The sequence below is a fragment of the Protopterus annectens genome, chromosome 3.part1 (assembly GCF_019279795.1).
Source record: "Protopterus annectens isolate FY-2018-M chromosome 3.part1, PAN1.0, whole genome shotgun sequence".
Lineage (NCBI taxonomy): Eukaryota > Metazoa > Chordata > Ceratodontiformes > Protopteridae > Protopterus > Protopterus annectens.
The window spans coordinates 1,000,968,708-1,000,994,908 of record NC_056732.1 but is presented as its reverse complement, the minus strand read 5'-3'; the positions used below and the strand labels follow the sequence as shown (position 1 = coordinate 1,000,994,908).

At 36.0% G+C, this 26,201-nt stretch overlaps 1 protein-coding gene across 1 annotated transcript in view; it reads left to right on the top strand.

Annotated features, from left to right (window-relative positions):
* The window catches only part of PREX2 (phosphatidylinositol-3,4,5-trisphosphate dependent Rac exchange factor 2), a 1,787,099-nt gene that overhangs the window by 709,788 nt on the left and 1,051,110 nt on the right, over positions 1-26,201 (top strand). Inside the window, exon 16 of the mRNA XM_044066265.1 lies at positions 23,257-23,329. Coding sequence (XP_043922200.1) covers positions 23,257-23,329 — 73 coding nt within the window. The remainder of the gene's footprint in view (positions 1-23,256; positions 23,330-26,201) is intronic.

Sequence of the window (26,201 nt, the reverse complement as noted above, 5' to 3'; positions counted from 1 at the left end):
TATACTTCACTGGACTATATAAAGAGAGAAATTGTGGAGCTCTAGAGCTATGTGATCCAGGCTGGTATGTACCTAGAATTGAGCAGCATTCTACTTTCTCAAAGGATGGTGCTACAATTTGAACAAAAGGTGACTGACTTCAGTAATTGACTTAGCATCTGATGTCATTCCAAGGAGGTACAATATTTGTCAGCATGGGTGGATATGGTCAACAGACCATGTTGTTTTATCAAGGATGGTCTGCACCTGTCTCAACCTGGCTTTTGAATATTGACTAAAACATTGTCCTGCTCATAGTGCCTTTTTAGGCAATGCCAAACTGATAGACCTTCCAACATAGAAAAAAACAATCCAAGGGAATCTACAGATGTTACTGCTCAATGCCAGGAGGCAAGACAAGAAACTCCAATCCATCCATACTATCTTCATCCTGGAGAATGTGAACATCTGGGCATTTTTGGACATGGTTTAAAGCACTGGACAGTACCCTGGTAGTACAGGGCTACTATGCCTTCCACTCATTTAGTTTGCTACTGCACAGGCAAGGAACAAATTTGGATATGTTTCAATCTATAACAACAACAAACCCACCCAAAGACTAGTCAATCAGGAAAACCGGCTTGAACTTCTCTATGTCCAAATTTTCCATATAGGCAAAATCCCTATCAAATCCATGCAAAGTTACAGGTCACCCTTTATGATCCAAGAAACCCATAATTCATACTTGGACTTACTACAAACTGGGATACTTACATAACCCCAAACCTAAAGGCCCAGAGATTCCTTGACTTTGTAAACACTAATACCATGGACCAGATAGTCCATATGCCTGGTAGGAGTGTAAACATTCTTGACCTGGTACTCACAAACATGGGAGAACGTTGTGGCCTTCACCCACCCACCCCCATCTCCTCATGTTGTGTCCTCTCTGGTAAGGTCAGACCACAAGACTGTTTGCTTTGTAATAAAAATAATTTTGTGACTCTTGCTAACCCTGTAAATACATAGAGACACCTCAGCTTACTAGAAATAAGTTGAGAACTTACTCAAAAACAAATCACCCTGGTGGAAACCAAACATACACAGGCTGTACTACAAAAGAAGAAAAGTCATAGCCAGAATTAGGAAGTGATGCACCCAGAATGATAAAGCACTCTAATCAATCTAAACAAATAACTAAGAGGACAAATTGAAACTATTAAAGCCAAATTTGAGGTAAAGATAGCCCCCTAGGCAAAGGACAACCACAAGGCTTTCTTTAACCTCAAAGGCAGCAGAGAGTAGAGTGCAGAACTGATTGTAAATGAAGCCACCTACATGGAGCCAGAAGATATAGCAAATCTGCAGGCTGACAAATTCATCTCTAATTTTACCCCTCTTTCTCCCACCAGCTGCCCCTAGGAAGTACCATCAAACAACTTCCTTAATTATCACTATGAAGGAAATCCTAGATGTGCTTTCTAAAGCCAGAAACACTACATCAGTGGTCACCAGTAATTTCCCATGATGCCTCCTAAATATCCTGAAACATAACCTATTGAGACCAGTGGAATCACTATTTAACCCTGGCATCCAGAACAGTGTTGTGCCACAGGAATGGAGAAATGCAGCAGCCACCCTCTGCATAAGGGTGGGCCATCAACTGACTGTGAAAACTACAGACCCATGAGTCTGACTAGTCTCATATACAAAGCCATGGAAAGAATTATCATGGAAATGATTATTAAGGGCATAGAAAACCTGGATCCAACACAGTTTGGTTTCATCAAAGGTAGGTCATGCCTACCCATCCTAGTGGACTTCTTTGATAAGGTCACCGAGGCACTAGATGAGGGCAAAACAGTACATACTGCTTACCATATCCTGGCTAAGGCATTTAATACAATACCCCACTTGGGCATTGTAAACAAACTCATAAAGCCTTATGTTATGCTCGGGATAGCCATGTAGCTCTCAGATAGGACCTAGGAGTTAGGATAGGATCCAGAAAAAGGCTGGTCACTAGAAGAGACCCTCAGGGCTCTTTCTGGGTTTGCTCCTTTTTGACATCTATTTCTTGAGACTCAAGGCCTATTCCAAGGTCCTGTAGCTGATGAGGTTTGCGGATGACTGCAAACTAAGGTCAGTCATAGAATCCCCAAGACAATAACATCCTACAGGAAGGGCTAACACAGACAAATGACTGGTGACAAAACCATAGTTTAAAACTTAATGCCAGGAAATGCATAATAGTACCCTTTGGGAAGTCAGCCAAAGAGGAAATTACCTCATCGATAATATGCCCCTAAGAGAAAAACCACTAGTCAGGGATTTGAGTACATATGTTACTACCTGGTTTTCGACTAACATGTGCCTAAGGTGGTAAGGAAATCATTCTATGTCGCTCAAATTATAAGCAAGGGTATGGCATCTATTTCCAAGGAAGTAATGTAGATCTCATCAGGCCCATCACTCAGTACAGTGCCCCCTTTGGTATTTACCTTGCCAGTCAAATGCAACAACTATTATGTCTACAGATGTTCCTTACAAAAAGAATACAGGGCATAAACAGCAAAGCCTTATTTCTTTACTCTGTTTCCTACAAACTGTTGAGAGGTAATCTACACTTGGCATGCAAGGCACGCTTGGATCCCACTCTGATGGATCTTTTGCATATATATCTGCAAAACGAATAGCATCAGAATTACTCAATCTAGAGATTTAAACTTTGCTTGCAACATAAATAGGACATGTTAAAGGAATAGGTGTGTGTGTCTCAGAGATTTCTCATTCGCTGAGAAAGGCTTGTTATCCATGTGAAGCAGCACTTTTCTCTAACCCTTTACAAGAGAAACCTAGACCAGTGAATGGGAAATTGGAAATACATGCTGTGTCTATCAATTATGTCTTTAATAGACAGAGGGAACCTGTAAATCACACCTTTATACTTCTAAGGCACTCAACTTATGGAATACATTTGGGATGCTTGGCTAGGCTTATAAAAGCCCCAGTGGTCGTTAATGTAGTGTGCACCTCTGAACCCATAATGGTCTCTTGGACTGCATGCCTAGTAAGTACCTATGAACCTATGTGCTGCAAAACAATAAAAGAATATTGGAACTTGTTTATATGAGAACACAATAAGTATATAAAGTGGAAGGAGTGCACAGTGTACAAAGGAATACAGTTAAGAATACGAAGCAATAGATCAATCAGAGACAGGGATGGAGAAACGCAAGATAATCACTGTATGCTGTTTATAGTATAGACTGGAGTAGAGTGCAATATGATGACTGCTGAAATATTCATAACAATGTGGGTGAAAGAAAATAAGATGAAGCCTTCCATGTTTAGGTTGCTTACTTTTTTAAGCAATCTTATAATGCCAGTGAATCAGAAATTGCTTACTGATGAATGTGAGACACAGAAATAGAAGATTTAATTCCCGGTAGATGCAGCAAAAGTTGCTTCTGAATTCTTATGGCTTGTCAGTGGTATGGTGCACAAATTATAAACCTGTAATGACTGATTGTTTTATAACTATGAAGATGTATTTTGTGCCCTGAGCCTGTTAGATAAAACATATTGAGATAGTTCCTGTTTTAGTATAAGGTATGCATGATGTAAATAAACTTCTAGTAGCAGAGAAATGTAAATTTGAAAAAGAGTTGAACAGAGTGGTAAATGTGGGGATGATTAACAAACAAAATTACCATACTGACTGAGTAAAGCATATTCAAGAAGTTGTTCAGGTACTAGCAAGGTTCCAAAGAGTATCTCTATGCCCACAGATATATGACTTGAGTGAGAAGTTTAAGTCATGATGTCAGATGCATATAGAAGATATGCTAAGTTATTCAATTTTGTTATAAGAAACAGAATGTGTTTGGAGATGAACTGAAAATAAATAGGGTCATACCATAATTGACCATGACAAAAAATAGCCTTAATTATTTTAAGGAAAACCCAAAAATGAAAGCACTGAAAAAAAATTGCCATAAATGGTTGGCCAGAGCAAAATAAAGTGACATTAGGACAGAAAGCCAAATGTGAAGATGTTAAGTTGTATACATGGCTTATTTTTCAAAGCAGTCAAACTAAAAGTTCTAAATCAGTTGAGGAAAGAAATGATGGAGAGAATACACACTTAAGTTTTGAATAAGAATGTATAAAGGAGCAGAACAATCAGTTTAGAACTGTGATGTATATAATGTGAGATTTTTAGCAGCTGAAAGTCATCCAACTGACCTCCACATGACGTCTCAACCACATCTTCATCATCCCAACTTCCAGTGAGCTTAGCTGACCACCAGCCGCTTTCCTGACACATATGTTACTGTCCACAGTCTCAGACAGTTCTTAGACAAAGACTTGCTGCAGGTGGCATTGGACAGAACTTTGCTTTAATTTAAGCAGCAATGAGAGAAAAATTTAAAAAGCAACCCATTCATATAAATGTATTTATTTATTTGTCTTTGTTGACCAGGAAATGTCTGAATGGGTAAAATATATTTTCCATGGAAACAAAAATTAACACCCGAAACGGTAAAAATAAACCAAATAAAAATAAAAAACACTGAGAATGGCAACAGTAGGGCAACAAGAAATGGGTCTGACGTATCAAAAACTTTATTATTCGCTTTCATCTAAAAGCCAACAGACTTCTTCAGAACAATTACCTCAAATAAAACCATTTGTAAGTACCTGTAACCAATCAAAATCTTAAAGTCAATCACATGGTTCTGTGTCATTAACAATAAAAATTTACAGGGGCGGAGCCTGAATGGCTAACTGAAAGCAGCAGTATTTTAGAGCTCCATATAACTAGTTAAATAAAACTGGAAAAAATATTAATTTTTTTCTTCAAAGTATAAAATCTTATAGATAAAGGACTAATTTACATAATTAGAAACTTTGGTGAAGTTTTACAAATAATTTCCTGTCAAAAAGCTTGGAGATGTATTCACTTGTTAAAATGAGCAACTCAAAGAATTCTCACCAGGATGCTGCTTAAAGAAGGAACTACAACAGATGGCATCTACCCTGCAGGAGTTGTCTTTGAAGATGGATGATTTTAAAGAGAACCTGGAAAATCTTAAAACAAGCAGTCAAAAACAGGCTGACACCCACAAGGAAATGCTACAACAACACCAGACAAGGATAACAGGAATAGAGGTTTCTCTAAATGACTTAGAAAGCAGACTTAAGGAAGAGGAAACACAGAAAGAACTGCTTCTTAAACAAAACACTTGGTTGGTTAATAAAGTAGATGACTTGGAAAATAAGGAAAGGAGAAATAACATCAGGATTTTCGGATTACCTGAAAACACAGAAGGTGAGGATATTATTTCCTTTATATCAAGCTGGATCCCTGATGTTTTAAATTTAAAAGAAGGAATTTCCTTTGGCATTGAAAGGGCACACAGAGCTCTTGGGAAACCTGCCACTAACTCAAACTCTCCTCCTAGGTCAATATCAAATTTCTTTCATACTTGGACAAGGAACTGATTTTAAGATCTACTTGGAGGAAGGCACCTCTAAAATATAAACAGAGCCTGATAAGATTTGATAACGCCTATTCATCTAGAATAATGGAACAAAGGAAAAAAGTGTGATCAATGATAAAGTTTCTGAAACAAAATAACATCAAGGCACAACTTGCATATCCAGCTAAGATAAGAATAATGTATGCCAACGAGATGAGGACTTTTTTTAACTTAGAGGAAGCCTCTTCATTTATTAAAACTAATAATGTGATTACTTTACCAGAAGATATGGACTGGATGTCACCTTCTCTCAAGAGAACAAAAGAAACAAATGTTTGGACAGATGTCAAAAACAAGAAGCAAAAGACTGATTCTGTCACAGCCAAATCTCTCAAAGCATCTACTATGATATGAATTGTTTTAACATTACTTTAAAGGACCAATTTTACTGCTTGGAATTTTAAAACAAAGGTAACTAACTACTGGAATCTTTATGTATATTTTTTGCAAATAGATGACACATGAGAGTTTTCACATTACCTCAGGTATGTAAAACAGGGTACTTTTCTTTCACAGAAGGAGGGTTATATAGCACATAAAATATTTATACTGTAAATCAACATACATAGTATATGTGTATTTTCTCTTAATTTTCTCTTTTCTTTCTCTCTTCTCTCTTTTCTCATTATGTATTTTAACTGCATATTGTCTCCCTTTCTAAATTCTCTCCTATTTACTATACTAATATAGTCTGTATATATTTAATAACTCACTAGCTATACATAGATGAATAATAGTGTAAAATAATCTAGTTTTAAGGTAGACTAATTGGAATATTTTTCTTTTGGCTTTTCCTGTTTAAGGGTCGCCACAGCGGAACTCCGGTCCACTAATGATCGGCAGTAGGTTTTTATGGTGCCAAGGTGCCAGCCCGATGCCCAACCTTCAATGAAGGCACGCCAATTCATGCATGTCTTTCGAATGCCACTTGACCGTGGGGAGGACATGCAGACTCTACACAGAATGCGCTCCAGCTGAGACTCGAGCAAGAGGTGTCGAGTGGCGTTTGAAAGACATGCGTGAATGGGCGTGCCTTTGTTGAAGGTTGGGCATCGGGCTGGCAGCTCAGCACTATAAAAATTGACTGCCAATCATAGGAGGACCAGAGTTCTGCTGTGGTGACCCCTAACCGGGAAAAGCCGAAAGAAAAACAACAATGTTGTTTAGTTGTTGTTTGTCTTTTCGGCTATTCTCGGTTAGGAATCTAATGAAAAACAATATAAACAAGGTAAAATAAATAAATAATAGGATTATTTGTAAATATTTTATGATTTATCCTCACAGGATTACATATTCCTTGAAACACAACTGAAATGTTCCTAAACTATATGTGCACTGAAATGTAGCTGCTTGATTAAAAGGTATTACTCACTTTAACATGCTGATTTCACATGCTGTCTGCACTGTACAGGTTACATTTTATATGTTACTTGAAATTGTCAGTCTCTAGAGGACATGAAAAGATACATATTACTTTTTGCAACATGTTATCTTTGCAGTTACGTCACACACTGTACAAACTCACTTGGTTACTGATGGCTATTCATTTAAAATATCAGTTTAAATATTAAATATACCCTTGAAATGCTATTGACATTTTGACAAAATATAATCGGAACTGTAAAATGAATGACTTGAAAGAAGTGAAGTAATGCATAGATTTCAAAGGCAGTTCTTGACACTACAGTAAAAGTAAAAATATATATTCACAAGGAAGTATTGAAATGTTTTAGTCTTCCAGTTAAAAATAGCTTACTGTCAACATTTTGCAATATCAGAAAGTTTGAAGAGCTAGGAAATTACTATTCTTTGTTTTTATAATGATTATTAGACATATTTTAGACTCTGCTTAGTTTAATGAATTGTGACATATCTTTATGAGGAAAAGTGGACTCAGTTACTTACATTGGACTGCACATTCCTAGAAACTCAACTGAAATGTCCCTAAATTACTTGTGATTTTAAGTGAAACTGCCTGATTAATAAGCATAATTTACTTTAACAACCTGAATCCATACGCTATCTTCTCTATATATGTCACTTGCATATGACAGTCTCTAGAGCACACGAAAAAATACATATTATTTTTGCAACATGCTATATTTGCACTAACCATATATTCTAAACTAACTCAATTGGCAACTGACAAGTTATTTATTTGAAACATCGGTCTAAATATTAATTGTGCCCTTGAAATATTGGTGACATTTTGACAAAACAAAACCTGAACTGAAAAAGGATTGATTTGAAGAAGTGAAGTATTGTACAGATTTCAAAGACAGCTATTGACACTACAGTATAAATAGAAATGTATACGTGCAAGGAAAAATTGAAATGCTTTATACTTTTAGTTAAAATAGCTTGTTGTTAACTTTTTGCTTTATCAGAAAATTTAAAGAGCTATGAAATTATTTCTAATTTGTCTTTATAATGTTTACTAAAGTGATGTTAGTCACTGACTTGTTTAATGGATTGCGAGTCATGTACAAGACGGACTCCTGAATGCTACTTCTGTTTACCTATGTTTGCTGAATTTCTTTTATTAGTACTGATTTAAAACAAGGGAAATAAAGGGAAGGGAAATCTCTGTTTTTGGTCAAGGGAAGAGAGGCTTAAGAGTATTCTAACTGCCCCGAGAACTCTCTAAGATGCTCTAAATACTATTTGATTAATACTTACCTAAGGTAAGTCTTGATTTCCATATAGGTACCTTCACATTCATTCTAGACCTGATGTGATTACCCATTCTGGAAGCAGGAGGTGTCCTATGCAGGATGGGAATTGTCAGGGTGATCATAGTTCCTTCTTAGAATCTGCTTTGTAAATCTATAAATATGTAAAAGCACTGCACAGTAGAATGCAGGGCGCCTCTACTCTGAGTCAGGATACCACTGATAAGCCATATCTTTTCATAAGTTTAAGTTGAAGTTGGTGAGCTGAAGAGTGGGAAAGTAATGGAAGACAGTACACCTACAGTAAATTCATATTTCATTGGTAATCACTCATTGTCTCCTACAGAGTCTTTTTAGTCAAATTATTTTAGTAATTATTTATTGTTGGCTTATTTAGTGTATGCTCCTCTGTTGCATTTAATTTATCCAAAATGACATATTTGACATGTTTGGGATCTCTTAAGGGTAACTAAATATTGGATATTTTCTAAGTCAACATAATAATTGTTTAACTACTAACATTTCATCCTGATATATAAAATACTATAGAACAATAACATAATAATATAGAATTTCATATCTCTTTTAAGAAAATTCTCCATATAATAATTTAACATATGGAGCTCAGTTGATATTGTTGGTTAAAGGTATGAGTGATAATCCAATAGATCTATCTTTATATATTGGATTAGGAATGACTTTCATTCCATTTTTAATGGGAAATTCATATTTACTTGTATTTGATACTTTAGAATTAATGTTTTATAGAAGTACTATTTTAAAGCCTGACCAGAATTTTACCCTACTTATATTTAAAGAAGAAAGAACATTAAATTACACTCCCAAGTTTACACACATAAAAATAACATCCAGTGTTATCAGAGAATATGGTATAACTACTATAATCAAAAAAAAAAAAAAAAGAAGCAAAATGTTTCTTCCAACTATAACGTGAAATGGATTTAACATTCTTATCATTAAATACTAATGGCTTAAATAATGCAAATAAAATATCAAACTTACTAAAATATTTAAATCTAAATAAGGCACAAGTAGTATTTCTTCAGCAAATGCATTTTAAGACTAATGATAGCTTTATTTGAAACCCGAAGGACTATACAGTCTTAGCTCAATCCTCCTATAGAACAAAGACAAAAGGAATATCAATTCTCTGGAAGAAAAACATAATCACTCCAAAAGTTATTTATAAATATGAAGACAAAGAAGGTTTACTAGCATTTGTTACAATTAAATTTAATAACAGAATATGGACCTTAGCTAATCTATATTGGTTCCCAGGAAGTGGAGCAGGAATTGTTAAAAACACCTAGATTTTATTTCCAACTATTATAAAGGAAATCTTATACTGGGAGAAGACTTTAATTGTACCTAAGAAGCTTCTGAAACCACCAAGAAGTCTTTTTGCATAGCAACTATTTCAAAATCCTTAAAAAATGGATTGATTCATTTCATTTAATTGACACTTTTAAAGTAAAAGATGATAAATCCTTATTATTTTCCCATAAAGACCATAGATTTGGAACACAAAGCAGAATAGACAAATTATTCATAGTTCAAGATTTACAAAAAAAAATTCTCAACTTCTCAATAGTTCCATGCCCCTTCTCAGATCATGACTCTCTGATAATAAAGCTCCAAATGGAGTTTAAACCTTTAATCCTCTCAACTAGAATTCCATCAAATATCACAAAAATTAAAGAATTCAGACCCTGGATGTTGTCAGAACTACAATTATTTCTTGAAATTAATAATACAACAGAAATCAGTAGAGTCATGACTTGGGACTCATTAAAAGCATATTTATTTGGTAAGACCCTTAGCTGGTACAAAAACAAAGTTAGAGAGTGGGAATCTGAATCAATAGACTTGCAAACCAGACTCTTGACAGCAAAATCTAAAAAAAATCAGAATTGTCCAGAAGTCAAAAAAGAAATAGAGGAATTAAATAAAAAATATAATGAAATTCTAACACACAAAACTTGCCTAGCCTTGGAAAAATTAAAAATAAACTCATTAGCCACCTCCCCCAGATATCTACATAACTTATCTACAAGAATTAAAATACAATCTAAAGCAAATAACATTAGTAGTATATATCATGAAATTAAGGGGAAAAAGTATCAGATATAGGAGACATCATTGAAGCATTTTGGTTCCATTATATGGAACACTTCAAAAAAGAAGATTTAGATACCAGCCAAATAAACTTAGATACAAACCTTATCAATATAAAAAAAATCCCGAAAACTTAAAACTAGATCTACAAAAACCTATATCCTACAAGGAAATTGTTGACAAGATAAAAGAAAATAAATCTAACAAAGCTGCAGGGATAGATGGTATAATTACGGAAATTTACATACTCTTCCCTTCAACAGTAATCTCCCTTTTTCATAAAACTTTGCTAGAAGTCCAGTCAGAAGCAAAAATACCACCTTCATGGAAATATTCTCTCATAACACCAATTCTAAAAGATAATAAACCATCAGACCTTTGCTCCTCATAGACCCGCGGTGGTGGTGCTGCAGTAGCATTGTCGCCTCACAGACGCTGTCCGGTTCGATTCTCAGCTAGAGCGTCATCTGCTTGGAGACATGTGTGAATGGGCGTACCTTCGTTGAAGGTTGTGCGTCAGGCCTGGCAAGCCAGTATGTAAAAATCAACTGCCAATCATTAGCGGACCGGAGTTCTGCTGTGGCGACCCCTAACCGGGAAAAGCCGAAAGACACAAACAAACCTTTGCTCCTCATACAGACCTATATCATTACTGAATAATGATTATAAAATATTCATGTCAATACTAGCTAACAGAATGAAAATCCCACTTTCAAAGACAATTAATAATGATCAAACTGGATTTTTATATAACAGGCACACACACGATAATAATAAAAGGATACTTACTCTTATAGATTATGTGAATAAAGTAGATAGAGAAACACTTGTAATCAGATTAGACATAGAAAAAGCCTTTGATTCCCTCAACTGGGAATATCTTATTAAAACTTTAGAATTATTTATATTTCCTCTTCCCTTCATCTTATTACTAAAAACATATATATTAATAACTTAGCCTACATTAAATTAGGTCCTTTCACCTCAGAATCTATCCATATAACAAAAGGTACTAAACAAGAATGCCCCCTTTCTCCTATTTTATTTGCTTTGGCTATAGAAATACTTGCAGAAATAATACGCAATAATCTAAGAATAAAAGGAATAGAAGTCTATGACCAGTACATATCTAAAATAATGCTTTTTGCTGATGATATTTTATTAACCCTATCAACTCCAGAGAGTCATTAGGAGAGCTAGCAGAAGTAATGGAGAAATTTTATAAGATTTCAGGTCTACACTTTAATAGATCAAAATCAATATTTCTGTTTTTAAATAAGAAAAAAGAACTACAAGTTACAGATAAATCCATCAAAGGAAAACAAGAACTTACGCTAAATTATTTAGGGATAGTGTTATGCAAAAATATAAATGAAACAGTATTAATAAATTATAAAAACATTATTGAAACAATAAAAAATATGTAGAAAAGTGGAACAAAATTATATTAACTTTTGAAGACAGATTGCAATTAATAAAAATGGTCTTATTGCCAAAAATACTATATGTAGCATTAGCAATACAGTTAATTCCTGAAAGATGCATTTTTAATGAAATAAACTCAAGTTTAATAAAATTTTTATGGTATCCTAAAAAGAATAGAGTTGCTCTAAGTCATCACATTAGACCCTGGAAACAAGGAGGATTGAATTTCCCAGAAATAGAAACATATATAAAAGCATCTGTGCTTAAAACTACAATATACTGGATAAACCCAAATTATTTTGCCAACTGGAAAGAATTAACAACGGTTATATTAGCAAATAAATTTAATCTGTTAAAAAAATTTTTAATAGTAGATAAATCGAACAAACCCTGGTACATACTATGCATAAGTATACAATATAATATAACAAAAGCTTCTAAAACAACACTGATTAATCATTACAACAATCATTTAGGAAACTTATCAATGCAAACATAGATCTAAAACTTTGGTTTGACCTTTTAACTCCATTTACCATCACTAAGAACTTTCCTCATAAAATATATAGGGAAACAATAACCTCCTGGGAACAAAATGGATTCTTATGCTGGTTTCAGTGTGTAAATAAATTAAATGTTTTAGATATACATATGATAAAAACTGCTTACAATATTCCAACAGAGGACTGGTTAAGCTTACAAAGCATTCTGATGTACACTCAGGATTTATGCAGATTAATTAATAATTCCTCATTTAAAGATATTCCAAATCTAATAAGTTTTCTGTATGAATTTATATGTAATAGTTGTGAAGAGAAAAATTCCATTTCAAATCTATGTAAAGAGTTAATAACATATAAAACAATTCCCAAACCAACATACTGGCAGTTCTTAACAAAAGGTCAGTCATTGCAGTTAACAGAAGAAATTAAAACATCTTACTATCAGTTAATTACACCTCTAACACACAGTACTGGAAAATATTTAACTGGAAATATTTACATAGAGCATTTTTAACACCAGATAGAATGAAAAAGATCAGTACTACTACAAATGTTTTTTGCTGGAGGTGTGAAAAATCAAATAAAGCAGACTGGATTCATATTTTTTATGAATATAATAAAATTAAATCATATTGGAATGGAATCAATCATTTTTACAAGTTTTATTTAATGAATCCTTTACTTTAACTAAAGTATTGATAATTCTAAATGTAAATGAAGGTCCCTACCTGACAAATATGTATTTGTTATGGACAATACTTGCTATATCTAGGAAATGCGTAACCAGAAGGTGGAATTCAAATACACCCCAGACCTTGGAAGAATTCTACACTTTACTGAAGACAACTGCATTGATGGAAATAAAAATCAAAGAACTACGAATCTATCCCAGGCCACTGGTAAATAATCCTTGGAAGAAAGTTATATCGTTGGACACTCTGCAATAATCAGTATTGTATCTCTGATAACTGATCTGTTAATTCTATATTTAATAACATACAGTGTATCATGGAACTCATTAACAAAGACATTGGGAACCTCCAAACACTTGACCCAATGCAGTTTGGCTTTGTCAAGGGCAGATCATGCCTATTAAACCTGGTTGACTTCTTCAAGACAGTCACCAAGGCCATAAATGAGGGGAAGGTAGTTCACACAGCCTACCTTGACCTCGCCAAGGCTTTTGACACCATTCCCCACTCAGGAATTATAGAAAAACTCACCAGCCTGAACATAAACCCCTACGTCACGAGATGGGTTGCCAACTGGCTTACGGACAGAACAAACATGGTAAGAATAGCGGGCTCCAGGTCCAACTCTAAACCAGTCAGAAGTGGTGTCCCACAAGGCTTGGTCCTAGGGCACCTACTGTTTGGTGTATACGTCTCAGAAGTACAGACAAACACAGGAGGACTATGGCTAACCAAGTTCACCGATGACTGCAAACTGGGAGCCATAACTGACTCTCCAGCTGCCATTGACATTCTCCAATAGGGCCTTACTGAAACAGACACCTGGTGTCAAAGTCATGGTCTCAAGCTAAATGCCAAAAAATGCATAGTCATCCCGTTTGGGAAAAACAAAACACCCATGAATTACCACATAGGTGGCAGCCCCCTTAATACAGAAGAGGTAATAAGAGATATGGGGACCCAGGTGTAGATAGTAATCTCTCCTTTGACAGTCATATTGCCAAAGTAGTTCGGAAATCCTTCTATGTAGTCCATCTAATTACTAAAGGGTTCGCATCTAGAAATAAAGAGGTTATAGTGCCCCTCTACTCATCACTCATCAGACCCATCATAGTGTACAATGCCCCATTTGGGATGTACCTCACAAGACACTTCCAACAGCTGGAAAGACAACAAAAGTACCTCACCAAGAGGATTACTGGCCTCAAACATATGTCTTATGCAGCCTGACTGGAAAAACTCCGGCTGTACTCAGTGGCATATCGCTTACTCAGAGGTGATCTCTGCCTGACTTACAAAGCCATGTCCAACTCAGAATTGATGGACATGCTCCACCTAAAGAAATCCAAGTCACTGCGAGCCACTCGCTCTAGTGAGCTAAACCTCACCACAATAATAAATAGAACATGCTGGAGGGATAGATTCCTGTCACAGAGACTCCCCATGCTTTAGAACAAAATTCCTAGCTACATTAGGCAGAGCTCCTCACTAACACTCTTCAAGAGAAACCTTGACGAGTGGATTGGTAACAGAAAATACACCCCTGGGATCACTTCATTGGCTCTTCTTGACAGAGGCTCAGTTAATTAATCAATGGGGCGGCGAAAGCTGACACACTCTGGTTAGGCTTATTAATGCCCTCGGGCAGATAGCCTAGTACCTACCTATAGGTTCATAGGTTAGTACTAGGCTAACTGCCCTTGCAAGCCTTTTTAAGCCTAGCTAATTATCCCTTGTGAGACTCAAACCCTGCACCTTGTGTTTGTAAGGCAAACACCTTAACCATTAGGCCACCCTCCCAACCAAATATATAATTGAAAGTCAGGCTATTGTAAATATTGTATATAGTTGTTTAAAATTATATTTAAAAATATTATATAAATGTTATTTTAATTGAAATTAAAAAAGTATTTGAGAAAAACAATAAGGATTTACAATTAAAAAACAAGAAACAAAATAGTATTGTATATTTAATAACTTGTAACCTTAAAAGAACTTATAACCTTAAAAAATGTATTCATAGTTTCATAATCTTTCTTCTTCTATTTTTGAGAAAGCACTTAATATTAATTGTTTCATTCAGTCCAGGAGCTCTGTCAAGCCCCAATTTTATTTGCACATGGTTTCTCTTTGTTCACATTTGTTTTTGTAATTACTACTGAGTAAGACTTTAAAAAGAGCTTCTATAACAGAAAAAAGAAAGTTGTTATAAACCTTACACTCATTAGTGTGTTTGTAAAGGGTATTTTTCCATCTTTTTTCTTAATAGCATAAACATTCTCCCTTATTCTTTCCTTTAAACTCCTGGTGGTTATCCCTATGTAAAAAGCATTACACCTGGAACAAATATAAATGTAAACTATACATTTAGAATTATAATTATGCACACCAGGTACGGGTGTAGTATAACTTAAATGGTCTAAATTAATAAAAGGTCCTTCTAAAATGTACCTACACATACTACAATCCAAACACTTGTAAATGTCTTTAGTTAAACCTAAAAGGAGGTGGTGGAAAAAATAGCTGTGACTTTTTGTAATAAGATTTTGAGGTTATACCTATTTTTGTATACAAATCTAGGACAACTACCAAATACTTTAACCAAATCTGAATTACCTTCTATACTGCTCCAATTTTCCTTAATAATATTCCTGATGTCAAAACTGTCTACATCAATGTCTAAATTGCAGACTAAAATATTATGATTGTTGTGCTTGTTGTTAAAATTAGAAGAAACTACACTTTTTGTAGAAATAAAAGGAGCCTTCAAAATAGGAGGAAAAATCCTAGTTCTCTTAACAGACATTTCAGTAGCAATATCCTCCAGTATTTTTCTATTATAGCCTCTTTCCACAAATAATGAAATAATACAAGTTTGTTTCCTCTTCATAAAATCTATCACAAGTAGTCTTCCTAGAGGCTCTTATAAATTGCTCTCTAGGAATGTTGTTTTTTTATAAATCTCGGATGATAACTTAAAAAGTGTAAGTAATTATTGGAAAAGGAGCTTGTCCTATATATCTTACTTTCAAATTTGTCAGTAACCTGGTAAATAAAATACACATTAATAAAGTATTGTACAGAGTCAAAAAGTTAATAAGGTACAATTTCAAGGCCAAGAAAGGACCAAAAAGTAAATATACTATAAGGAGCACAGTGTGTTACAATAAACAATACAGTTGAAAGGACATTTTGTTCAGTCATTTGGTTACATCAGTGGCTAGTACAGTAAAGACACATTGAGTAAGAGTATAGAAAGGAGTTGTTGCAAGCTTTCATAGAAGGTTAAAGTATGATATGATCTAATTAAGTGAAGCTAAAAGTGTTGAAACAAATTTAAACAAGACAAAACATGTAACTTAAACATAAAACAAGAAGTGAATTAAGGACAAAAAAATTGAGAAAAAAGAATGGAAAGGCAATTTACAAAGGTGCGGTGGGAAGAAATTTGTCGGGCTACCAGTTATGCAACAAAGTCCAGAAGTTTTAGTATTTTCAAATGGAATTGTTTGCATGGTTATTTTATATCCCCAGTAGACTTCAGATGAGTTTACTTCTGGATATTAGCAAACACTGGAAAGAGAGATGTAATTGCGGACATGTTTTGGGAATGTAATAAGTTGAAAGATTTTAAAAATTTTGTACAGAGTACTTTGACACAATCTTGGTGGGACAAATGGCCATAGCTAAGGAAATAGTTATTTTGAGCTGGGATATAGGATCTGAATTGCCTAAACATAGTAAGGTCTTGCTAACTTTAATGCTACTGGTTTCCAAAACAAAAAAAAAAAAACAAAAATAAAAACAACAATTACTAGAAAATGGAAATGAAGTTCTAAACCAGCTGTAATTGAAGTACTGAATATTGCAAATGAGATAAAAGAACTGAAGGTGGGAACTTTAGAAACGAGAAGGAGTAGATTTCAAAGGCATAAACGGAATTTGTGGGAACAATATGTGTGGAATAATATTCAGGAGGAGTGAGTTCAAACTGATCCCTGAATTGAGCAACATATGAATTGTTGGAGTGACTGAAAATCTTTAAAAAGAAAATATGCATCTATACTTTCTTCATAGGTTTCTTGATGTATACTAGGCTAATGACCACTAGGGTTCTTAAAAGTCTAGCTGTGCAACCTAAATGTGACCCACAAATTTGATTTATATTTGATTTGTAGGGTTGTTTTACTGACTGTATCTGTTTATCAGAGACGTATGAGCCAGACCAGGGATGAATTTCTGATTACCCACCCATAAGTCTAAGCTATACTTAAATAGGGTTAGGGAGGAGCTCTGTTTCCCGTGGGTTGGGTCCTGTTCCAGAGAATGGAAATTCTCTGAGAAACAAAGCAAAGTTTAGGTCTTTAATCCAGTAGTTCTGATGCTGTTTGTTTTGCAAAAACAGGATCCAGGGATACGTTGTATGCCAGGCAAAGATCACCTTTCAGCAGTCTGTATGATACCATGTAAAGAGACAGGGCTACAAGTAGATAAGCATAGGCCATTGTGTTTACTCTCTGTATTATTTCTGTAAGGAAACTTTGTGGATGTTCCAGTTGCTGTATAGGTCTGGTGTGGTACATACTGAAGGAGGCATTATATTCTGTGATGGGCCTGATGAGGGCCAAATAAAGTGGTATGATGACCTCTGTGGACCTAGAAGCCATGCTCTTGCTTATAAATTCAGCAACATAGAAATATTTTCTTACTACCTTGGGTACATGTTGGTCGAAGTCTAGATTGCTATCTACATGATACTACATGAGTTCCTAGATCCCTGACTAGTGAATCAACTTTTAAGGGTGTTTTATTGATGATGTAGTTACCCAGGGTGGCAGACTACCCAAAAGGTGCTATAATTCATTTCTTGGTATTGAGTTTTAAGCCATGGCACTAAGCTTCTGTCTGTATTAGACCTTCCTGAAGGGTGTTCTCGACTTGGAGGGATTCAGTGACTGCTCCCAGTTTGCAGTCGTTTGCAAACTTGGTTAGCCTGAGGCATTTGACATTGGCTTTGACATGTGAGAAGTAGATGCCAAAGAGGAGTGGGCCTAGCATAAAGGCCTGGGTGACTCCATTGGTGTCCAGCCTTTTTGTGACAGTAACAATGAAAGCTGTTGCTACAGTTTTTTTTCTTTTTTGTTAATTTATAAATACCCATATTACAAATGAAAATTTGATGCTTTAATTAAAGCTGTTAAAAAAAGATGTAAATAAAGCCTGAAACAGCTGCTGCTCATGCAGTTTGTCAGTAAAGGAGAGTTCAAACAAATAAGATTGTAGGAATGCTTTGAAGTAGTTCAGTGTAGGGAACTCCTTAAGTCACTGAGGTAGTAAGCTACAGAGGCAGAGTAGTGCTTGTTGAATGAAGAAATGAGCATCAGAAGATTTAATCTGCACTACTGATCATAGCACCTGAGGAAGTTCACAGGGGACAGTGGAATCATTCAAGTGAGGGGGACCCGGGCATTGTAGAAACAGCACTAAGGTTTTGAAAATGGCATGGGACCAGACACGGAGCACTTGATATAACCTAAATACATTCTGGTTGAAATTTATTGTTCATTTATTTATTTATTTATTTGTGTCAATGACTGCAGTGTTCTTTACCTTGGGCTTCTTCACAGGCAGATTGAACAGTTAAAGAACTCTACAGCTCAGCTATATACTGGCTGTGACTGGATACAACTCAAGCAGTAAGGCTATAATTTAAAACAAAGCAATGCAGGAAACATCAAATGTGTTCAGAATTACAGCAGTTAAAAGTGTGCCTCTGTAATATGGGAGTAAGTTGCTGGTAATAATAACTACTAACAAGTAATTGTATGAAGTTCTTTAACTATTCAGTTTGCATGTCAGGAGACCTCAAGGTAAAGGACGCTCCAGTAATCAAGTCAAGAAAAAAAAATAAACAATAGACTGCAGTCAGAATGTATTTTGGATGTATCAAGTTGTTAATGCTGGCTGTGGTACACTGATGGAAACAGGACATACCTGTCAGCCTCTTAGCAAAACAAATCCGGACAAAGCCTAAACACTGGCGAACAAAGGCCCAAAAACAGGGACAGATTTTAAACATTGCTTTTATAGACTTAGAAAGTCACTAGAATAACATGATTTGTACTAACATGCATCTTCTGCAGGACATGAAGTCTGAAACTCAAATGTATATCATTATTTAGTCAGTCCAATCCTCAATGATTTTCCAGAAAACTACAAAATTTATGAGGAATAGACCAAATATATGAGGCAAAAATATGGATATTCTGTGAAAATCTGGACAATTGAGCGGTATGAAACAAAACGATTTAACTACATCAGATGCACGGTCCCTGTGTATAATTATCATGTACATCATGAACATGTCGCCCTTTAGACACAAAATCCATCCTATTATCTCAATAATAGATTGCCATATTTTCTATGTACCCCATTCCCTGCCTGTGTGAATAATGCCTGTTCAAGACCTCTTGGTACTGTGGCAGGAGCAGCCATTGGAATACAAATGGAAGAAGTTGTGCCTTCCTGAGGAGAGGCTTAAACTGGCTGACCACTGTTTAGTTACTTGTTAATGATCTCACTTAAAGAGTCAACGTTCTTACTGCCTGAGATCTCTGCATCATCCAACTATCTTGCTGCATCATTCCACATCACTGAACACATCACAGACAGATGCACATCCAGCCTAGTTTGTAATCTAGTAGGCTTATTACTTTGTCAGTCAGGGATTCAAATTTGGACTACTGTTAACAAATAAAACACTGGCAACACACATTGTGTAGCCATAAACTAATACTGATGTACAAGTTTGCATAGCTGAGAATACAGATTGAAGCACCTCATTAACCTAAAAACATTATTTAATAAGCTCTGCTACTTTATTCTCTTTCATTACAGGGAGTAACCATTTTATGGCTCTTAGATACTGGAATTGGCCCCCAACAGACGGGTGAGCTGACTTCATTCTACTTAGTCTCATGCAGTGGGCTCCGCATAATGATACATCCCTCCAATCAGCCATGAACTAGCTATAATGGCCACACCTTGCCAGCTGTGTTCCTCCACAAGCAATACAGCTGTATTCATAAGATCAAGAAATAACCACTACTCATTACTTATTTTCTTTTCTTGGCCCTAAATTATGGGGGCACACTTTTTTATGACATTTAAAAGTATTCTGCTGATATAAAATTCAGTCAAAAAGTCATGGAATATTTGAAAAAATGCTCACTGTCTCAGCTTACCTGAATTCTGTTATCTCTTTGTCCCGTTGAATAATCGACTAGTTTTGTTTTACTCTTACTTATTTCTCTATGGCACATGACTTCTGTGTTATACATGTTGTATGTAATTGTACTTTGAGCACTTTCTCAGCAATGATTTCACTTTATCTCTCTGCTTATACAGGATCTGTATGTACTTTTTGATTCTGCCTATACATCTCTATACCATGAACATATGAAAAGTTCTAGTTATTTTTTTCTGTGTTTTATCAGCCTGCTCAAACAGAAACTCTGTAGCTGCCTTGAATGTATTTGTGCATGTCTGTATAGTTTCTGGAACTGTGCACATTTATTCCAAACCACTGTCTGAACATTGGTTCTGTGTACTTTCATATTTTGTGTCTGATGTAACTCCCAAGGCTGTGATTGAAATCATTTCTTTTGGATCAGTACATTCCCCTGATCTTCTTCTTTTTTCGGCTTTTCTTGGTTAGGGGTCGCCACAGCAGATCACCTGTCTGCTCATGATTGACAGTGGAGTTTTACGGTGTTGAGTTGCCAGCCCGGCGCCCAACCTTCCACAGAAGGCACACACACACACGCACGCGGGCCAGTTTAGAGTGTCCAATCCACCTACAGCATGTCTTTGGGATGTGGGAGGAAACCAGACCACCCGGAGGAAACTCACACGACCACAGGGAGGACATGCAGACTCCTCACAGAAGGCACCCCAGCCGAGGATCGAACCAGAGAACCTCTTGCTGTGAGGCAGCAACGCTAACCACTGCACCATCGTGGCTGCCCCAGTACATTCCCCTGATAAACAAACATAATAAATAATAACAAAATATCTTTGCTGTCCTTGATCTGTGCTTTGTATTTGGCACTGTTGACACTGCTATCTTGATCAACTGCCTGTGATCACACTGTGGTCTTTAATAAAACTCTGACAAGTCCTGGATCCTGCAATAGTTTGCCTCTTACATTTCTGTACCCTTTCAATGGGTGGTTTCTGGCTTACTTTTTGAATTTGATGTGGAGTTAGCTAGTGCAGTATAGTGTCCACAAGGCTCCATTTTTGTCATTGTTATTGTTCATGGTGCACATGGGCTCTGGATAACCAAATATGCTGATGACACTAGGTGATAACATTCATTGCAGTTTAAATACCACCGTTATGCTGATAATATCTAGATTCACCCCTCCTTTTGTCAGAAGCATAAGCATATGCCGAACCTTATCACCATGCAGGGCTGTGGAGTCTGTACTATACTGGATGAATTTTAGCTGTAAGAAGCTCAATCTATCAAGTATGGAGGCTGTGAGCATTCCATGTCATTTTGCATTCATCCACAGATCCTCACATTTTCCTTGGAGTATGTGGGCCAAGACTGAGGTACATAACAACATGATAATGCACTGTCAATGAATAATCAGGTGACTGCTGCCAGTGAATCTTCCTGTTACAATTATGGGACAATTCCTCAGTTCAGACACTTGTTTTCATCAAGGGTCTCTGCAGTGGTTATTCTTTTATGCTGGTTTCATCCAATATGGATTGTTGCAGTACACTGCAATCTAGCAATCTAGGCTTCACAACATCAACCTTGATGGCCTCTATTGTTCCACAGCCAGAGTTCTGGTACGGACATCCCCTAATGATCCTTTGTGTCCTCTACTGTAGGATGTACACTGGTTATTGGTAGCATTTGGGGTTATTATTTAAATTTTGACTTCTTCTGTATCAAGCCCTACATATACAAGTCCTTCATAGCTACAGGACCCTCTGCTACTTTACTGTCCATTTTGCTGGCTGTGCTTATGGTGCTGAGGATGCAGTTTATCTGAAAAGTTCTTTACCCACCACATTTTGTCCACTGGAACTCACTTCCCATTTGGCTTAGAGTATATGACCCCAAGCACTCCTTATGGCAGTACTAAAAGTTTATATGTACCAAAACATATACAAGAACCTCTAAATTAGATGTTTTTCTGTTCAGATTTATTGTATCTTTTAGATGTGCTGCTTTGTTTTGATGTTTTAATTTTTATGTGACCTTTCTTTTCTCAGATACTTTAATTAAACAAAGTTCAATTTGAACAAGTCAACTGTGTGGGATTTGCATAATCTGGGCCTGTCCACAAGCAGTTGAAGTTATTTCAATTCATTATCAGTTTTCTAAGACATTGCATTAAGAGTATCAGAACTTCAAATGTTTAGCAGCGCTATCTTCACATTTTCTCCAAATAAGTCAACTTTAACACTGTATAATACTGCCTTGTAGTTTTGACTATAAACACATCTCAGCATTGTAGCACATTACCCCCTCAGTAATTTTTGAAGGTAATCCTTTTTGGTCTGCTTTGGTCCAGAGTCCTTGTACAACACCATATTTTAGAACATGAAGTAGACCAAATTAAAATATGTAAAAACTGAAGGTGAACTGGATCTCATATGCTCCCCAGTTGCTTATTTGCCTCATTTTCCTATCACTGTGTGAAAAGACTCATTTTTAATATTAGTGACAACTGGTAAACCAAACCAGAAAACTTAAGTGCATGTTTTTCTCCTCAACACGTCAGTGCTTCATACAACATTTATTTTAAACACTGTTGTTCTTGTCTGGAATATCAGTAAATGAATGTGTTTCAGTAAGCAGTACAATTTTCTGAACTAGCTTTATTTTACAGTGCCGACCTGCATTCACAGTAATTCTAGGATAGGCATCTGAAAAAAAATGTTGTATCATAACAGAAACTGAAATGGATGTGTATTCTTAATTCTCTGTAGTGAATAGCTAGATCATCAGTGTATATTTTCTAAAAGTATATTTGGTAGTGGACCAATTGAAGGAGAATATAGATTTAAAAATTAATATTTGTGATTATGTCCCTGCCTCCAACAGGAATCATTTTGGTATGTTTCTTCTGATTGTATTACTTCAGCAGAACACTGTTACAGTGAAAAAAAAATATTCATACCTGTTATTTTAAAGTGGTCATCATATCAGATTTTATTTTAAGCTTTTTAGTTAAATGTGTGCTGGCAAATGTGTTACTCACGCTTTCAACTTTACCAGGGAGACTGCAGGACAAGAGAAGAAGCTATAATGCTGGGCATAGAATTATGTGACGATGGATTCATGCATCATGGTGAGAGAAAAATTAGAATGTTACATTTGATTGTATGACTGTTTTCATCTGCGTGGTGCTTTTGATTGTTTTATAAACTGAAATAGAGTATGCGTTTTCTGAATTCAGGGGTAACTCTTCACTGAGCCTGAAAAAGCTGTTGTTTGTCTGCCGTCATTGGTGTTTTATTATTTTTGTTCTCAGAAGTTAAGGTTTTAAAGTTGCTTCTTTTTGCATATAACTTTTATCATGCTTAATGCTGAGAATGTGTAAGTACTTTTATTTTAAGAAAAGTAACTGTATAAGCAACTGCATATAACACGAAGCAGTACTAATGCAAACAGACTTATAAATGGAGTGATAGATGCATTGACAACTACACAAATAGATAGAAGATAGGTCAATAGGTTAATGGCATGCTTCTGACCCATATCCCTGTCAGAACATTGACGTTCACACATTCAGGACGGTAAAAATAGCTCATTAACATATGTTAATTCTAGCATTTATAATCCAATCCATTTAGAAAGGTAGTGTGAAATCTTTCTTGTTCATTCTGTGCTGATTCTGATATAAATGTTGTATTAGATGTCTTCAGCATATTGTGTCAACAGGCTTGGCCTTTGACCCTATGATTACATACTAAGTTACCTTTATTTGAACTCTATGTAAAATATGGTAAAGGCAATGGGAAGAGGAACCATGTGTTAATTCTGTCAAAAGAAAATCCCACAGGATATGCCTTTATCTGTTTCACCCTTACATACTTTGCTTGCTTGGATACAGCTGGTTCTGTTTTGCAAACAATATTAGACTGCCAGAACTATATGTGCATGATGTCAGGATATGCCAACACTAAATAAATCAGTCATGTCAAATATGCAAGATAGACTGCAAAGTAATGGCATGGGTGAACCGACCTGTTCAGTTCTGAAGAAGGAGTGCAAGGCGGAGAAAAGTGTATTATGGCCATACTATACTGTAAACGCACTGCGGTTTCCACTCTAGCTGTTAACCGACAAGACTGGTAAACTGCAATAGACATGGAATCTTAGTTTTTAACCATCTCAACAGAGTGAAACTGTGCACTTACATTTATATAGAAGCATACGTACTTCATATGAAGATGTTCTAAGTTAATCACTTTCTAAAAAAGTAAGGCATGTGTTTCATGCCTTGAGAGCTTTTACTCGCATAGCAGGTTGAATATGCTTATACTCTTAAGAGATGTATAACATTTTGTTATGTGAAGCACTCCCCCCCATATTTTTGCTGTATTATTGATGTCCAGTGCTTGTTCTCCACAACAGTTATGTAGAAAAAAGTAAAAAAAGTTGAAGTTTTACTTATTAAGCCAATTAGATTCTACATGGTCATCTGAGTGAAACATTGCTTTAAAATTATTCCGTTAAAGATTAACAGTATAGTGCAGGGTCCCTGACAACGATGGATGAAGTCCTGACTGCAAACCAGATAACACCTGGATCACCAAGGTAATCTGTGAAGGCGTGAGTTAGGAAGGGTAGGAGTCAGTAGATAGTGCCAGCTCATTTATCCTAAGGGAAGGGAGATGACCCATACCTTGTTGTAATAAGACTGGAAGGCAGCAGATTGAGATGTGAGCACCCACTAAGCCATGGCCTGGTATGCTGTAGCCAGGATTAGACACATGTATACAACATTCCTGAATACAGTCTGCTTCAAGATGCATGTAATTTGATCCTGTTGCCCAGGTTTTGCCCTGACAGTCAGGGTCAGAGGCTTCCAGCTAACAGGTGAAGCAGTGTATGTGAGAAGTTAGTTGATTAGGCAGCTGCTATAACCTCTCCTGGAAGGGTGACTTGTTCTGTGTTGGCCATATCCACCTATATGCTGACATTGCATTTGCGAGAAGCACTTGAGCTATGACGAGTGGTTACTGAGGGAGTCTCTGCCCTTAGGTGTGAAGAAGGGAAATTCCCTAGTCCCACCTGCTCATTCCGTGCAGCTGCCTTTTCCTGCCGCAGTCTGAGCCAGAACTAGAATGAGAGGCATAGCCTTACCTACATGTCATCCTGCATCTCTCTCCCCCTGTGAAAGGTGAGCAGACACAGCCTTCTCATTCCTTTCCTCACCACCTGCTAGGTCCAGTAGGTGCCGCAGCCCTACTTGAACTCTTGTCATCTGAGTCATATTCAGGGATTTATCCTTCAGTGCCAGCAGAACTGGTTTAAATATGCAGTGACTGTAGTGGAAGACTGATAAGTAATACAACAGTCGAAATACTCAGTGCAGTAATTTGGGGTTTTAGAGTACAAAAAAAAAAACACATTTGGCTCATTATTCTACATGCTTTATTACAAGACAGAAAAAGATTGATTTGCTCCAAAAATTAGATCCTTATTTACTTCCACACAAAGATCTGGTATGATTTGTGATTTTAATTAGAAAGTCAAATGGGGAATGCTGTAAGAAGAAAATATGCAAAAGATGCAGGGCATTTGAAGATAAGACAGCTTTGGCTTGTATGATATCATACAAATGTAGAGTAAAACTCTGAATATGTAAAGTCTTGCAGTTAGCACAAAAGATAAAGGTTATGAGCTGCTAACATATTTCATCCTGTAGTCCAGAGTTTGATTCCCTCATCCTCTGTTTGTCTTCTCCATGACTCTGAGCTCATCACTTAACCTGACATTGCTCCTGGGTTGCCCTTGAGAAGATGCTTGTGCATTAGATAGTGGGTTTATTCATTTAACAAATGTATAAAAAATATGATGCCATCAATAGTTTATTTTTATTTTTGAAACGGGGGGTGGTTGAGAAGCTAGTAAAGGAGGTTATGTGGGGACTATTTTTTCCTGATCACAGAGAGGTGTACTGAAAATTTAGGAAGAAAAGTTTACAACTTCAT